Source organism: Schistocerca nitens, chromosome 2 (genome assembly GCF_023898315.1).
Source record: "Schistocerca nitens isolate TAMUIC-IGC-003100 chromosome 2, iqSchNite1.1, whole genome shotgun sequence".
NCBI lineage: Eukaryota > Metazoa > Arthropoda > Insecta > Orthoptera > Acrididae > Schistocerca > Schistocerca nitens.
This window is the reverse complement of record NC_064615.1, coordinates 192,949,441-192,966,236: the sequence shown is the minus strand read 5'-3', so window position 1 is coordinate 192,966,236 and position 16,796 is coordinate 192,949,441. Positions and strand designations below refer to the sequence as shown.

Here is a 16,796-nt window from a genome sequence, read left to right as displayed (position 1 = left end):
AACAGCTCGATTTTTCAGTGTTATGGGAGGTACTGAACAGGTATAATATGAAATGGAACTTTTAAAAGTAGCTATATTGCCATCAATGGAAGCATTGCCTTCCAACAATGAACTGAGCTACATCAGCACCTTCTGAAGCTCTCTTAGATAAAACCAAAATAAATCTCACTAAAAATGGGGAAAACAAAAACCTGACAAATACTACTTTGCCAATAAAACACCAATAAGGTAGAACAACACTAAATGATTAATACCAATAGTTTTATCTTTTAAGCATAGCACTAAGCAGGATAGGAAATATTTTATTAGGAGAAATGTTAAGAAATTTAAGCACCCATAATTAGTACTGCAACAAATATGAACAGATGTGTTTAATCATAAGTTGAATGTAATTTGCACAGTACCAAAACTTCAGCATTAATAAAATCATCTAAAAAACACATGAACAAAGTAAATAATTTAACTTTTCAAATCACAGATTCCTAGCAGAGTGAAGTCACTGTATAGCCAACAGACACACTAAGCAAACACTAAATCTTTTGGTTAAATGCTTACTGATAAGTATATCTACTGGCCAGACGAAAGCTACTTCATCCATTAATGTTTGCTTTTTAGTTTTATAATGTGAAAATTAAACTTTTATATTTGATTTCCTTGTTTGTATAGAATTACAACAAAATCTTCAATTACATGCTGATATATTTTATCAGAGAATTATGAAGGGTACATCGCAAAATACTTACTGTCCACCATGTTTTCATACACAAGCCCATTGGTCAGGACCACAACACCAGAATTCTGAAAGGAGAAGAGGAAATATTACACACTTGGTGATAAATACAGTTCAACATCAAAAAGAAATTCACAAAAGCAATATGAAAAGTAGACTCTTGATTTGTGAGACAGAACAGTCAAAGTCTTTTCATGTGTGTATTCTGATGACAATTTAATCTTGAAACACCAGATATTCACTTTAAAATATCCACTAAGTACAACTATTAACATTGCTAGAAGAACAACTAAGATAGTTACATACAAATCAACACATAAATGAATTTTGAATTTTTCGTTCACTGATAAACAATATTATAATATTTTTCTAGTGTCTTATAATGAAGCAAAAGGCATTTAGTCCACAAAAGAAAATCATGAGAAATGTGTGGTCCAAGTATGTACATGTATTTTCAGATAAAACAGAGTCAAAGACTCCACTGCATTCTCTGAAAAAGACTGTAGTTATGAGTGGAGACAGATTTGTATTTGAAATGTCACAATTACAATTAACACCCAATGAAGTCGTAAATTAGATGAAGTGAAACCCTACCTACACAATGGGACTTCCAACAGTAGCCTTATTTTATACTATCAGATTATCTGCATTATTATAAGCTTTCCAATCAAATAAATGTGAATTATTAACAACTGTAAAATACCTAAATTTACTGAAATCAAATCCAACAACCTTCAATTCTGACAGCAGAGGAATACTGTCTTTCCTACAAACTGCATCTTATCAACAGAAACTTTATTCAAATACAAACTAGTTTAATAACTGCACCATCAATCTCTTTTTTTCCATTAACATCAATTTTGCGCACCTATACCGTGATGAAACAGTTCATTTATGACACATACTACTGTAGGTTTGTTTTCACTGAATATCTTACTTTTCAGTGCTAACTTATTTTTAGATTAGGCATTTAAAAAAGCAATCAACATTAAATCTGAACTATTTTCATAATTCTGTTATAACTTTTAAATATATTATCTCCTCACGTCGTCTTACAAAATCTATCCCCCAACTCATGCCTGTACAAAAACAGTCCCCAACTCAAGCCTGCCACAGGAAAGCACTTTCTTTCAAGTGCCCATCTTATCCTTCACAGGAATGACAACTACAAAATGTACGGTAAGAATGAATAGTGAAGTACTGCCTATGCTGTTGCAGTACAGTCTCAACAACAGAAATGAGGCTACTCACATAAACAAGGAATTATTTGCTCTGGTGTGTTAGTGGACTGCTATTTATGAATTTTGAATTGTGTTCTTATGCCGAGGCAAGATAATTAAAGCCAACTGACTCAGTGGCAATGGCTGAACGGACATGTTCTTGCACTATGCTGAAAGGCCAAAAAGTCTACCTCAATTACAGCTTCACAGAAAACATGATGCAGAAATGTTTCGACCACTGGAATGAAAGAAGACTGTTTTGCATGAAGTTAAATGAATACTATTTTAAAGTCAACTGATACTTACTGAAAATAACTGGCAAGCACATAAATTTGCAGCATCAGTCTCATTTATTTTTTGGAACCTTTTACACAACAATCTTTCTGCAGAGTGCAAGAAAATATCTGTAGCCAACCAGTCTTGCACTAACACTGAGAGGACTGATTTTGATTAAACTTGTCACAGTATACAGAGCCAGTTCAAGGTTGAAAAAACTTTGCACGTTAATACATTTTAATATGCAACAATGGATAGATCCGAAGTAACACGAGAAGTCTTTGTGCCACCCAACAATCAGCTGTGGGTGAGTAGTTGTCCTAATGTTTGTTTGTTTTCTGCAGAACATAATCCACAATAGAACATAATTTGTGATATGACAATATATGGTCAACTGTTTCATGAGCCTAATATCTGGATGTCTGTTTGAGCAAAAGTGATTCACAGCATTGCAGATATAAATAGTTTCTTTCTTTCTTTCTTTCTTTCTTTCTTTCTTCCCCCCCCCCCCCCCCCCATTGTGTACCTCATTTACCTGCCAATAATTTCTTCTTCCTATATCCTCCTTTTTTACATTTTTCCTTACTTTGTACACCGTCTGCAGTCCTTATTTTTACTTACTAATCTCACTGTCACTCCTATTTATCTCTCAGTCTATGAGCCTTTCATTTTTTGTGTTACAACACTAGTGATGAAAAAAGTCAGTGGAGTGCTAAACCAAACATAAAAAGTAGGCCAGCTCTTAATGGAACACTTACATCAAATATCTCCTTTGCCTCAGAGGAACCTGGTCGCCAAAACAGAGACCTTTTATCCCTTAAACCATCAATGTACGGTGACTTTGTACTGGCATCATATGAGTGTAGCTCCTTCAGTACATCATCCTGAAACAAACACAACTCATGAACATATCTTTCAACAGTTAATTTTAGTTTGCCTTGTATGAGAATACAAAGGGTGGAGACTGAAATTTAACATTGCATCACAATGAAGCTATTAGAGATGAAACACAAACATGGAAGGGGGGAAGAATAGGGCAAGAAATCAACCATTTCCTTTTCAAAGAAACAAATCTGAACATGGGCCTAAATGAGATAACGAAAGCAAGCAAAACTTAAATCTGGCCGGCACTCCTGAATCCAAATCCAGTATCTTGTCCACAGCAACACTTTTGCTCAAGTGTTTGCCTCTTAGAAACAAGTCACCGAGATTTCCCTGGTAATGAATATCCATAATTCATTTATTTATTTTTCCCAAGTTCCAAATGAGAAAGGATCTATTTTGTACAGTAAAGTTTAGATCATTTTGATTCTGGAGTACTTATATAAAATTATAAACTGTAATATTTTATACAGTTATTAACATGATACATTGATTCATTGTGTCATACTGTATTAGATTTGTAAACAAAGGTTACATTGTTTAACAATGTTCACTACTAGGATAATAACTTAGGTCAATGCATTCTTGAATGTCACATCACATAACACAGGAAAAGAAGAACGCAGTTCTACGGACATATCCACAGGATGAATGAAAACAGAATTTCAAAGCAAATTCTTAAAGTCATCAACTCAGGCAGGGGAAAAACAAAATGGATAAAAGAAGCTGAAGAGGACCTCAGACAAGCACACATAACAGTAAACGATGCAGAAAATAGAACTGAATTCAGGAACATCATCAAAAAACATAAATTTGACACCACAACACAGAAGAGACCAGGATGCAAATGGACAGTGGAGTGAAAGAAACAACACAGTGAACACATGAAGAAAATTTGGGCTCAGAAAAAACATAAACAATCATCATAAAGGAATTCAAGTTCAAACGCTCTCTTAAATGGGAATAATCAAAAATAATAATAATAATGTATCTAATGTAAATGGATAAGACATTGTGTACTGGTTTTATTTACACTGTTCATGTCGTAATCTGTGCTGCGGGACGATGTAAGTCTTTGCCGAGGGATGGCAGTCACAGTGACTTAACGAGAGGAAATACCTGCTCAGACATGGCAGTATGTATTCCATGGATTGCCATCCTGTGCTGCATATGCACAGACTTCCCAGGAACTGTTATAGCAACAACAGAAAAATGGGCAAATGGAAGCATAATGAACTTTTGAGATTGGTACTGATCTTATATACAGAAGCATGAACATATCAAAATAGTGCGAACTGTTGATGTATTTAAGGTAAGGGAAAATATAAGTTCTACTGCAAATGTCATGGAAGTTTATTCCTAAAATGTGGTGCAAATGAGAACATTTTTTTGGCTAAAGGAGTTACTGCAGCTTTGGAGATGAAGTCTGGAAGTTCAACATGGGAAGCACATGGTCAAACTGCTGTTATAAAAATAGACTAACGACCGCATGTTTGGAAAACCAATTAAACCACATGTAACTTTATAACGTAATTAGGCAAGGAGCCATGTGAGATTATTTTAATGCTGTAACTATAAATGTATATTAGCTAAATCTATATATAAACACTCTCTCTCTCTCTCTCTCTCTCTCTCTCTCTCTCTCTATGACTTCACTGATTCCTTGTAAATATGTTTAAAGATGAATAAATATTCTACTTCACAGAACAAAATGGAAAAATTCTTACATAGAACAGTAACTTATACAATTTGCTAATTACTTAAAACTGTATGAACACATACCAGAAATTTCACCTGACAGTTTCAGCTATACACACGGACAGAGAGGGGGGGGGGGGGGGGGGGACTGCAACACCAAAAAATAATTTGTGTAGAATAATGAAATTTTGGGAAGATCTTTGTCTATGTAACATATTTCAGTGATTAACACTGCAAGATCAAAGGTTAATGTAAGTTTGAGATGAGCTATTGCAAATACAAAATGCTGGAACATTAATATCTGATGTAACTGCCAAGAAAGTTGAATACAAGCATGCAAAAGTGCATGTATTGTGTTGTACAGGTGCTGGATGTCAGTACAGAGATGGTTAATGCCGGTTGCGGACGATGCTAGAGTTGTCGTCCAATGGTGTCCCTCGTATGCTCGATTGGAGACAGATTTGGTGATCGAGCAGGCCCAGGTAACATGTCAACACACTGTAGAGCATGTTGAGTTACAAAAGTGGTATGCAGGTGAATGTTATCTAGTTGGAAAAGACCCCCTGGAATGCTGTTCATGAATGGCACCACAACAACCCCAAATCACCAGAACAGACATAAATTTGCAGTCAGGGTGCATGTGATAACTATACTGTCATACAAAATCGCACCCCAGACCATAACTCCAGGTGTAGGTCCTGTGTGTCTAGTGCACAGACAGGTTGGTTGCAAGCCCTCACCTGGCCTTCCCCTAACCAGCACATAGCCATAACTGGCACAGAGGCCGAATCAGCTTTCATCAGGAAACACAACAGACCTTCACACCCTGGCCTCCAATGAGCTTTCACAGAAGCTGCAAATGCTGGCAGTTTGGGGTAGGTGGAATGCATGCTACATGGCATCTCGATTGAAGCTGTCCTTGAAGTAACCGATTTGTAACAGTTCATTGCATTGCAGTGGTGCCAACTGCTGTTCAAATTGCTGCTCGAGATGCAGTACGATGTGCCAGAGCCATATGCCAAAGAACTAGAGTCTTCCTTCTCAGTAGTGCCACATGGCTGTCTGGAGCCTAGTCTTCTTGCAACCGTACATTCTTGTGACCACCGCTACCAGCAACCTACACCTACATCTAGATCTATATTCTGCAAACCACTGAAGTGCATGGCAGATGGTATGCCCCATAGCACCACTTATTACAGTTTCTTCCTGTTCCATTCACTTATAGAGCATGGGAAGAATGATTGTTTGAATGTCTCTGTGTGTGCAGTAATTGTACTAATCTTATTCTCATTATCCCTATGCAAGTGATATGTAGGGGGTGATTGTACATTCCTACAGTCATCATTTAAAGCCGGTTCTTGAAACTTTGTTAGTAGACTTTCTAAAGATAATTAACATCTATCTTCAAGAGTCTGCCAGTTCACTTCCTTCAGTATTTCTGTGACATTCTACCATGGATTAATCAAACTTGTGACCATGTATGTTCGATGCGCCCTGTTAGTCCCATTTGGTACACACTTGAGAAATGTTCTAGGACCATTCACACGAGTGATTTGTAAGACTGAAGGTTACATGCTTTACCCACAACTGAGCCTATGTGATCATTCCATTTAATATCCCTGCTAAGTGTTACACCCAGGTATTTGTACGAGTTGGCCATTTCCAACAGCGTATCATTGACATATAGCCATAGGACACTATTAAAAAAAATCGTGAAGTGCACAATTTGACATTTCTCCACAATTAAAGCAAGTTGCCAACCTTTGCACCATTTTGAAATTTTACCAAGAACTGACTGAATATTTATGCAGCTTCTTTCAGACAGTACTTCATTATAGATTAGATTAGATTAGATTAATACTAGTTCCATGGGTCATGATGGCAACTTCTGCAAAAAGTCAGAGGTTACTATTAATATTGTCTGCAGGGTCATTAACATACATCATGAACAGCAAGGGTCCCAATGCACTTCCCTGGGGCACACTTGAAGTTACTTCTACATCTGATCATGACTCTCCCATCCAAGAAGGTAACATGCTGCATCCTCCCTACCAAAAAGTCCTAAATCCAGTCACAAATTTCACTTGATATCCCATATGATTGTACTTTTGACAGTAAGCATAGGTGTGGTACTGTGACAAATGCTTTTCAAAAATCAGAAATATTGCATCTGCCCGAGTGCCTTGATCCAAAGCTTTCAGTATGTCATGTGAGAAAAGTGCAAGTTGGGTTCCACATGAGTGATGTTTTCGGAATCCATGCTGGTTGGCATTGAGAAGGTCAATCTGTTCAAGATACTCAAACTTAATAATGTATGTTCTAAGATTATACAACAAACTGATGTCAAGGATATTGGATGGTAGTTTCGTGGATCACTGCTGCTACCCTTCTTGTAGACAGGTGTGGCCCTTGCTTTTTTCCAAGAACTGGGCACTGTTCTTTTGTTCATGAGGTTTACGATAGATCATAGCTAGAAAAGGAGCTAACTTAGCTGCAAATTCAGTATAGAATGTAACAGGGATTCCATCAGGCTCTTGAGCTTTGTTCAGTTTTAATGATTTCAGCTGTTTCTCAACAACACTAATATTTATTTCACTGTCTGCCTCTGTAGCGCAGCGGTAGCATTACTGCCTACCATGCAAGGGGGCCCGGGTTCGATTCCTGGCAGGCGACTGAGTGTTGTGTGTCTATCATCATTTTCATTATCACTGACACACAAATTGCCAAAGTGGCATCAACTTAAGACTTGCAATATGGAGGCCAAACCCCGAAGGGGATATCCCGGCCAATAAACGCCATACGATCATTTTTTTTCATGTATTTCACTCATCTTTTCAGTGGTATGAAGATTAAATGAGAGAGATTCTCTTGGTTTTCCCAGTGCAAAGGAATATTTCAAAATACTGTTAAGCATTTTAACTTTTGCTTTCATACCCTCAATTTCAGTTCCTGTCTAATGCACTAGGGACTGGACACTAATTTTGGTGCCACTAACAGCCTTTACATACAACCAGGATGTCTCTAGGTTTTGTGAAAGATCAATTGACAATATTCTGCTGCAGTAGCCATTGAAGCATCATGCATTGCTGTCTTGACAGCCAAATGTGTTTCTTTCAGCATCTCTCTTTCCATAATCCTACACTTTGTTTTACACCTATTATGCAGTAATCTCCATTTCTTTACAGTGACTGTATAACATGGAGAAGTGTCTTCCATTATGAACTGTTTTACTGGGTACATACCTATCCAGTGCATGGTCAGCTATTTTTTTAAACCTGAGCCATAGTTCCTCTACATGCTCCTGCCTGTGCTGAATGTTTCAAGTTCCCACCTGAGATATACCACTACTAATTTTTTATCTAGTTTACTGAACATATATATCTTTATTTTTGTTTTAGTTGTCCTTTGTACATTGGTAACCATTGTTGCCACAACTGTATCATGGTCACTGATACCAGTTTCGACGTGGAATCCTCAAATAGGTCAGGTCTATTTGTTGCCATTAGATCCAATATATTTTCATCATGAATGGGGTTCCTAATTATATTTTCTAGATAGTTTTCACAGAACTCATTTATTAATGTTTCACAGGATGTCTTATCATGCCCAGCACTAAAAACATTGTAATTTTTCCATTTAATTGTTGGATGATTAAGGGCTCCACTGATGATTACAGTATGTTTGGGGTACAAGCAAACTGAGGTTTTCTCTAAAGTTTTCGGCTACATCAGGAGATGAGTCTGGTGGGCAATGGAAGAATTTGATTATCATTTTATGCCAACCCCTGATACTGGGTCTTGCCCAAAAAATCTCACATGTGGTTTCAATTTCTATCTTGGTGGCTTTGAGTCTCTTGTCTTATGCAACAAATACACCACCCCTATTTCCCATACGCCTATTCTTTCGATATACACTCAAAATTTCCCCAAAAGTCCCACTGCTATCAATTTCAGGTCTCTAGCAGTGCAACGGCTACAGTCCTGCCAAGTCTTTCCATAACACAGCAAAATGATAATGGTGTCTTTGTTGCCTTAAAGGCATTCTTGACTAACATCAACTCACAACGTCCAATCTCAAATGTAACTAATTCTCATGACTGTTACAGCATGTATTTAAATCAAACCTGATAAGCATCCTCATAGTGATGCTACTAGCATGACTTGTATGTTACTGGAGCAAAATTTTTTGAACAGACATCATCTTTCAGTCATAGAACCATACCTACCAACTTTCGTTTATGTCGCACAACTGGTTCTCAGTGTTGCGATTTTTTTCTGTCAGTGTACAAAACAACAGCATTACAAACCTACAGGTAAGATTCTAAATTATGTTAAATTGACACTAGAATTTAGAAGTCCAAATGAGACACGTGAAAGATCTTTTTACCTCTGTGATGTCATGTCCTCCTTTTAAGAGCAAAACACTCTGATCTATTCCCAACAGACCTACATAGGAGTTAGCCTTGGCTTCAATTTTCAGATCAACAGTTCCACCTGGTTCTGTTTCATTGGGATTTGCTTCAACTGTTACCTGCAAGAACCAAAATCCTATTAAAAAATAACAAACCAATGTTGTTGAAGAGATAAAATCCTCACTTTGCTACAATCTGTTTGATGGATCACGATACATATGATGCCCAGTAAATAACTAAACCATTATCACTTTAAGAAAGAAAGACAATAAAATATTGATGAATATTCAACACAATAAAGATGCAGACTTACAAAGTTCTGAAGAGTGCCCTTCAGCTCAATATCAAGTGCATCAGCAATGACCTCTCCATCTTCAGCCATATAGAACACAACAACATGGGCCGTTGGTGCCATAGCATAAGTTGCTAGGAATTTGAACATTGGCACAGATTGTGACACTTGTACTGTACGGGCTATCACAATATCTCCACGTCCAATTATCTGGTAGCTGAAGTACTTGAGAGGCACTGTTGAATTTATCTCCACTTGTACATAATCGTTCACCTAAGGATGTCAGCAGTATTACACTATTAGTAAGCTATAAGCCTCACCATGATAACTGATAGGTAATGCTACAAATTACAACAATAAATAATTTTCCAACAGTAAAAAAGACTCACAGTTGGATGTTCTGTCTTCACAACTGCTTGAATGAATGTATTACTGGGTGAATTTGCAGGTAAAATGGATGAGAACCATTCCTCCATGCCGAGATATTGTGCCTTTTTATAAGAGAAGGAAAACATAGTAAATCAAAAAATCAGTGAATTATAATTATGAAACAGAGTGAGATGCATATGAAATGTAAAATATAATATTATAAGCAGTTTGCAATAACTCATAATGAGCTTCACCACAGTACTTACTTTAATTTCAAGAACTGTTGCATTTTTATCTGGGAAGAAGTCAAGTGTCACCATACCATCTGGTGATAACTTGAATGATTCTTCCGTGAAGTTCTCACCATGCGAAAATCTGTAGCTAACTTTGACTGGGTTCTTTTCATCCCGGACAGGTTTTCCATCCTGGTACACAAGCTGAACCTGTGAAATAAGTAGCTGGATTAATTTCTTCCACAATTTACTGGCTGTATTGCTACCACGGCGATACACTTGTATTAATGAACAGATGTACAATACTAAACAGACATTGCACATTGTCTCTTCTATGTTGTGAGAACTAATCTATCTACAAAAAAAATTAGTGGCAACAAAGAACAAAGAAAGCAGATTCAACTGATGAGAAGCAATACCCATACAGAGAAATTACATGACAACATGAAAAAACTATTTAAGGTTTTTTAAATTAAAGTATATTCATGGAAAAAAGAGACAATGAATGGATGGGAGAACCGAGGAGGAGGCAATCACTGATGGAGGGAAGCAAAGAACAAATTACTTCATTGTACATTCATATCTTCCAACACACATCAATTTACACTAGTGCACTGTCTATAGCCTTGCTGAAACTTTTTCATGTTTTCGTTACTGCATCCTCGATTTTCCACAGTTTGAGTAAACTGAATAAAATGTGCTACCCTTTACGCATTCTTGCATACTGCAAAAGCCCAGAGACTGTTCACACTGTTTAATATACACAATTTCATAATACAAAGCTGTACGGTTCCACATTCTGGAGAGACACCCCACATAGCTCAAATACTCTCCTCACTCAGGAGAGAGTTGTGAGAGTAATGAAGAGTGCACAGCCACCTCAAATCCATAGAACTCAATTCCAAAAATCACTCATTTTACTTCTTAGTAATCTACATATTAGAAATGCATAAATCTGTAGAAAATACAATTGCAAGATTCTGACAGTAATGTGAAAATGTGAATGTCCATGATCAAGGTACAAGACAGAAAAGGAAACTCTATGCTCAAAGACTGTGTACCTCTACCCTCAAAAATTCACCATTTAACCAAGGCATTCAACTTCACATAAAAACTAAGAAACAAGTAGTGTCTATCTTTGTTTAGTAGAAATCTAAAAATGTTCTTGCTTTATCACTGTCTTTTTCCCCGAATCTGAATTTTTGGTACATACGTCTGCAAAGAAATATGAAATGGATTGCAGGAATGATTTCTATAAAAGAAACAAACAGCAACATTAACTGTGTGTAAAAATGTTTTGTGTTTATATGATCTGCAACTATGTGTACTTTGCACTTAAGTATGTGTGTGTGTGTGTGTGTGTGTGTGTGTGTGTGTGTGTGTGTGTGTGTTTGGGCGCGCGCGCACACACACACGTGAAATCAACTTATCAGAAACAGGTCTGGTTCACAGAAAACAATTATAACCTTAATCTAACAAATATTCATATTACGCACTTAAAGAACAACACCGTAAGCTCTCATACTGCTTATTTACAGGCAGCTAATTTCGATGAAGGGACCATCTTTGAGCAACCTACATTCACTATCTGATCAAAAGTATTCAGACTCCCATCAGTGGACATTAATATGGGGGTCTGTCTACCCTTCACCTTTATGACAGGTCGAATTCTGCTGCAGTTTAAACCATAGGAGGTAGTGATGTTTGACGCCGGGGTCTATACTTAAGCCAAAATTCTAAGTAATCCCAAAAGGTGTTCCATTGGGTTCAAGTCAGTGGCCCTATCTTTCTGCCATTTTGCCATTCGGTTCAGTACGCGAGCACACTGACCGGTCTTGTTTATGAAAAGGAGCCCCAGCATTATTCAGTAAGCATTTCGAAAGCGATGCCAAACGGTCCTAGCAAACTGAAACACTGTTGTCAGTTCTCCTCACGCCAACCAATGAAAAGCAATCTGCCTCAGATCTGTGCATGCGCACTACAGTGCCACGAACCTGAAGCAGCTAGCAGTCAACACAGGCACGCCATTCTTTACAGTACCGAAAACTGTGTAACACTGTTCAACTTTTTCTGACCATGGACTTCTATGAACGCATGATAGCAGTAGAATATCAACCGTGTTCTGGAAACTGTCGAAAAAGATGCATTATGTCACTTCATTCTCATTCACATTGTTGTCTTCTTTTGGATTTTACATTTTGGAATATGAGTTAGGAATGGAGTGTAGTACCACAATGTACAAATAAAGCTATAGAAACACCCAAAAAATTCACCATTTTTTCTGTTTTCTGTCGTTCCATATTTGCTTCAAAACTCATGGAGGTACGTTCCATCTATGAAACTAACTGAAGGCAGTTTGTTTATTGCCATACACATTTCACTTCCTTTATTCATGATGATGCTTCACAAATAGAAGAAGCAAAATGCGTATGGGAACAAACTGCCTTCAATTAGTTGTATAGACGGAACACATCGCCACAAACCCAAAAAATTGTTTAAGAGAGTGTCAAAGGATAAGAAGATGCATAGAATGTGGCTGTAGCTCGCTCCTAGAGATCCAAATGACGACGTAGTGTACTTCCCTGTATGATACATCAACAATTTGGTTCATAAAAACAAAATTTAAAAAACCACCTTTTCAACAGCATGTGTCAAGTGCAGCTATAGAAGTTCGTTGTTTATAACGTGCATCTGATGAATCAAAAGGTTTCATATATGGTGGTATTGTCTGAAAATATTGTGGCGGGAACCTTTCATCTCTGATCACAGATAAATACTTGTGACAAGCAAAAGTATAAAGACAATTGCTGCTAGTTTCATTCGCGGTAATTTGAATGAAAAGTAATGCCTCCACTTTCATTAATTGGGTTTGGATGGGAATATTTTAATAAATCAAATGCAGAAATTATCCTTAGAATGTGATCTTTAATTAGCAATATTCACTTTTCCACATAATCACCAGCCAATTGGATACATTTCTGCCAACAATGAACAAGTTTTCTGAAGCTGTCACGGAAGAAGTCGACACACTGTTTCCACGACCACAGTCTCACAGTTCTCTCAACGTCTTCATCAGAAGCATAATGATGTCCCGCAGATCGTCTTTCATTATCGGAAACAGATGGAAGTCAGACGGTGCTAAATCTGGACTGTGTGGAGGATGCTGTATGGTGGTGAGATTCAGTCTCTGAAGTTCTGCTGTGGTGGCATGTGAAGTGTGTGGTTTGGCGTTGTCATGCAGCAGGAAAATATGTCCCTTTTCCTTTCGGACCCTTGTTAGCCATTGTTTCAGAGTTCGCAGAATTGTGATATAACACTCTGAATTTATTGTTGTTCCACGATCAAAGAAATCAACATGGATAACACCATAACGTCCCACAACAATGTGGCTACTATGATTTTCCCAGCTGACGGCTGAGTCTTGAATTTCTTTTTCTGGGGGCGAGTCTTTGTGTCAATATTCCATAGACTGACATTTCATCTCCGGGTCGTAATGGTGTACCCACATTTTGTCTATCACAATTGAATGGAGAAAGGTGTCACCTTCATTCTTGTAACGCGAGAGGAGTTCCTGGGAAATTATAAGTCTGTGTGCTTTCATTTCAGGAGTCAGCATCCAGGGTACCCATCGTGCACAGATCTTCCGAGAGCCAAGCAATGCAATAATGTGACACACGCGTTCTTGTGAAATGCCGATTGTGCTTGTAGTTTCTCTGTAAAAGAAACGACGATGTCCTGAATCAATCTGTCAACATTTTGCTTATGAAACTCAGTGGTTGCTGTCACAGGACATCCAACTCTTTGTTTGTCATGCAGGTCAGATGTTTCCACCTCAACATCTTTAAGCTTAATCGCCCAATGATGCACAGTTCTCACATCAACACAGTCACCATAAACTGCTTTCATTCTTTGATGAATCTCCTTTGGGGTGACACCTTCTGCTGTCAAGAATCCAATGAATGCACATTGCTTAAATTGCATTGACCGACTGTTTGTGCAGGGTTCCATACTTTACACTGTAACAACACAACCATTCGATGCTAAGGCTTCTCGCCAACTGGAGCTGTAGTGAAGAGAGTATGGAACAAGCCAGTACCTGCCACATATCAATGCTGCCAACTGTTGAAGAGTTACAAAGGTGGAGGCATTACTTTTCAGTCAACCCTCATACGTTGTGCTCTTAGATGGCTATCTGACCACACTCCCGGAAATCACTACGTATTCAGAAAAAAAAGTGGTGAATTATTTGTGACAAGAAGTAGTATAAATGTCACTGTCAGTTGTTTCATGCACAGTAATTTTATCTTTCATTTCTTAAACATATGGAAGTCATGAAACTGGAGATACTCGTTACTGAGACAGCGTGCTCTTACATGTAAATTACAATGATGTTTCAGAAAAATGCTTACCTTCGATGATTAACGAAGTCTCAGAATGTGTTGCAAGCACGAAGAGCAAAAAAAATATTTTCACATCTAGTGGTATATGAACCTACGCCCTTTGCCACAGCAGGTCGTAGCCTTACCAACTTCACTACCATAGCTCGTATGCTGTCAGCACTTTATTTTATGCAATTCAATTCGAGAGAGACGCAGGCTGATTTCGTTGCCGAATGATGCAGGCGTTAAGCCATAAATGCATGAAATTTTGTAAGGTTTCCTCTATCAGTCTTCACACAATTCCCTTGCATTGCTACTTGTGTTTCGATAATTAATAAGTAAACCATTTACAGAAAAGACTACGCAAAGTCACTAGTAATTTCCGCAACCACTCATGTAATATACATAAGCAGAGCCAATGTCTTGACTTTTAATGATATTAAACTCTTAACAAACAGGTATTTTGCGAGAATATTGACCAAAAACTTTTTTTCTCTCTTTTGAATGTTCTAATCATTCACATTAACAACCTAACCTAACCTAACCATAGTTCTAACAAACAAAATAGTATATTATGAACTCACTTTCCAACTGGACGCATCCTGTGGTGATTCTATAGTAACAGTCACTAAATCCAAAGCTAAAACTGCTCGATATGTTTAAAATAAATTAACCATGGCTAACCAAAGGACAGGGTCATACCAAAATCCAAAACCTCTCAGTACAGTTGTCGAAAAATCAGCTGGAGGACCATTCGGTAACAGGTCTCAGAAGCCAGATAAAGAAGCGAAAATGACGTCACTACCAAGTCTAACCAACTGCACCGAACAGTATGAACAATACAGAATAAGGCCCCAGGATTCTGGACAGGCTAGTCCATTTAGGGAATGTTACTGTCCACAAACCACTGCCTCTCACATGTTGTTTTATGACAGGGTCCACCGGCATACTGATACAGTCATCATATCTAAACTGTTCCTCCACTGTATACAGTACACATTGCTATCAAATGTGTTCACATCCTTCTGCAATTAGCGTTTTCTTACTTGCAATAATGGGACCATACCTTAACCAAGAGAAACACCCCCACACCCTAGCACACTACCTCTTTCGTACTTCACTGTTGGCACTACACCTTACGTCACGTAATGTTCTCCTGTCATTCATCAAACCACAGCCCTTCTGTTGGACTGATACCGAGCATAGCATGATTCATCAATCAAAGTCACACATTTCTGGTCATCCACTATCCAGTGGCATCACAATTTACACCACCTCGAGCATTACTTAGCAATGAGCACAGAAATGCATGGCTTATGAACAGCTGCTCGACCACTGTACTCTACTCTTTTTACCTCATTACACACAGTCACTGTGCTAGGCTGCAGCGTTTGTAGCACCTTGGAACTCAGAGTGATCATGGTTTTTTTTTTTTTTTTTTTTTTTTTTTTTTTTTTTTTTTTTTTTTTTTTTTTACAACCACTTTCTGCAATGCTTAGCAATTCCTGTCCGCCAGTATGTAAGGTGTGGTCATTCCTTCACATTTTCACTTCACAGTCATGTCACCAACAGTCAGCTTGGGGAACTTTAGACAGACTTTAAAGTCCCTGATATCTTTGTTACCCAGGTAACATCCAATGACTGGTCCATGTTCGAAGTCACTGAGCTCTCTGACCAAACCATTCTGCTGTAACTGCTTCTCTACTAACAACACAATATGCCCCACAGGATGTCCAGATACTTTTGATCAGATAGCATATGCATAAAAAATACATAATAAACATTAAATGACAAAACGGTTCTGATCAGGGTGTATACGTGGACAAGGAAAAAAAATTCCCGGATTTCCCGGTTACAAATACACTTTCTCCCGGGTGACAGTATATTTTCCTTTATCAATCCTTTGAATGGTTATTGTTTTATACGCGGGCGTACAATTTCCCTGCACTTTAGAAAACGAAACTCAGGGAAAAAGACACGTTTTGGGAACATCTTTGATGTGCAGCAACATGTACGCTGGGTATTTTCGTATTACGAAAGTATGCACTGGAATTCCACCAAACACCGCATGTTACTTTCCGAATCATTGAAATCGAGATTTCGATGCACTTTTGTAGGCCGTTCGTAGCTCATGTCACGTGATCTTGCCAGCCGATGACAGCAGATATTCAGAGCATAGGACACGTCATGTAGTCAGCCAACAGCATCATCACTGTTAAGTAGCACGAACACACAAACAGGGAAAGTTAATAGTTTAAATTAATATACATAGTGTTGCAACAATAAAAGCAAAGTTTTCACATATA

General features: G+C 37.9%; 1 protein-coding gene across 4 annotated transcripts in view; it reads right to left on the bottom strand.

The window, feature by feature from the left end:
* Positions 1–16,796, bottom strand: part of LOC126235881 (CD109 antigen-like) — a 565,987-nt gene that overhangs the window by 84,798 nt on the left and 464,393 nt on the right. For all 4 annotated transcript variants that reach the window (XM_049944806.1, XM_049944808.1, XM_049944805.1 and 1 more), the window contains exons 9-14: positions 10,145–10,321; positions 9,899–10,000; positions 9,531–9,782; positions 9,193–9,336; positions 2,985–3,110; positions 744–798 (exon numbers count right to left, since the gene is read on the bottom strand). In XM_049944806.1, coding sequence (XP_049800763.1) covers positions 744–798; positions 2,985–3,110; positions 9,193–9,336; positions 9,531–9,782; positions 9,899–10,000; positions 10,145–10,321 — 856 coding nt within the window. The remainder of the gene's footprint in view (positions 1–743; positions 799–2,984; positions 3,111–9,192; positions 9,337–9,530; positions 9,783–9,898; positions 10,001–10,144; positions 10,322–16,796) is intronic.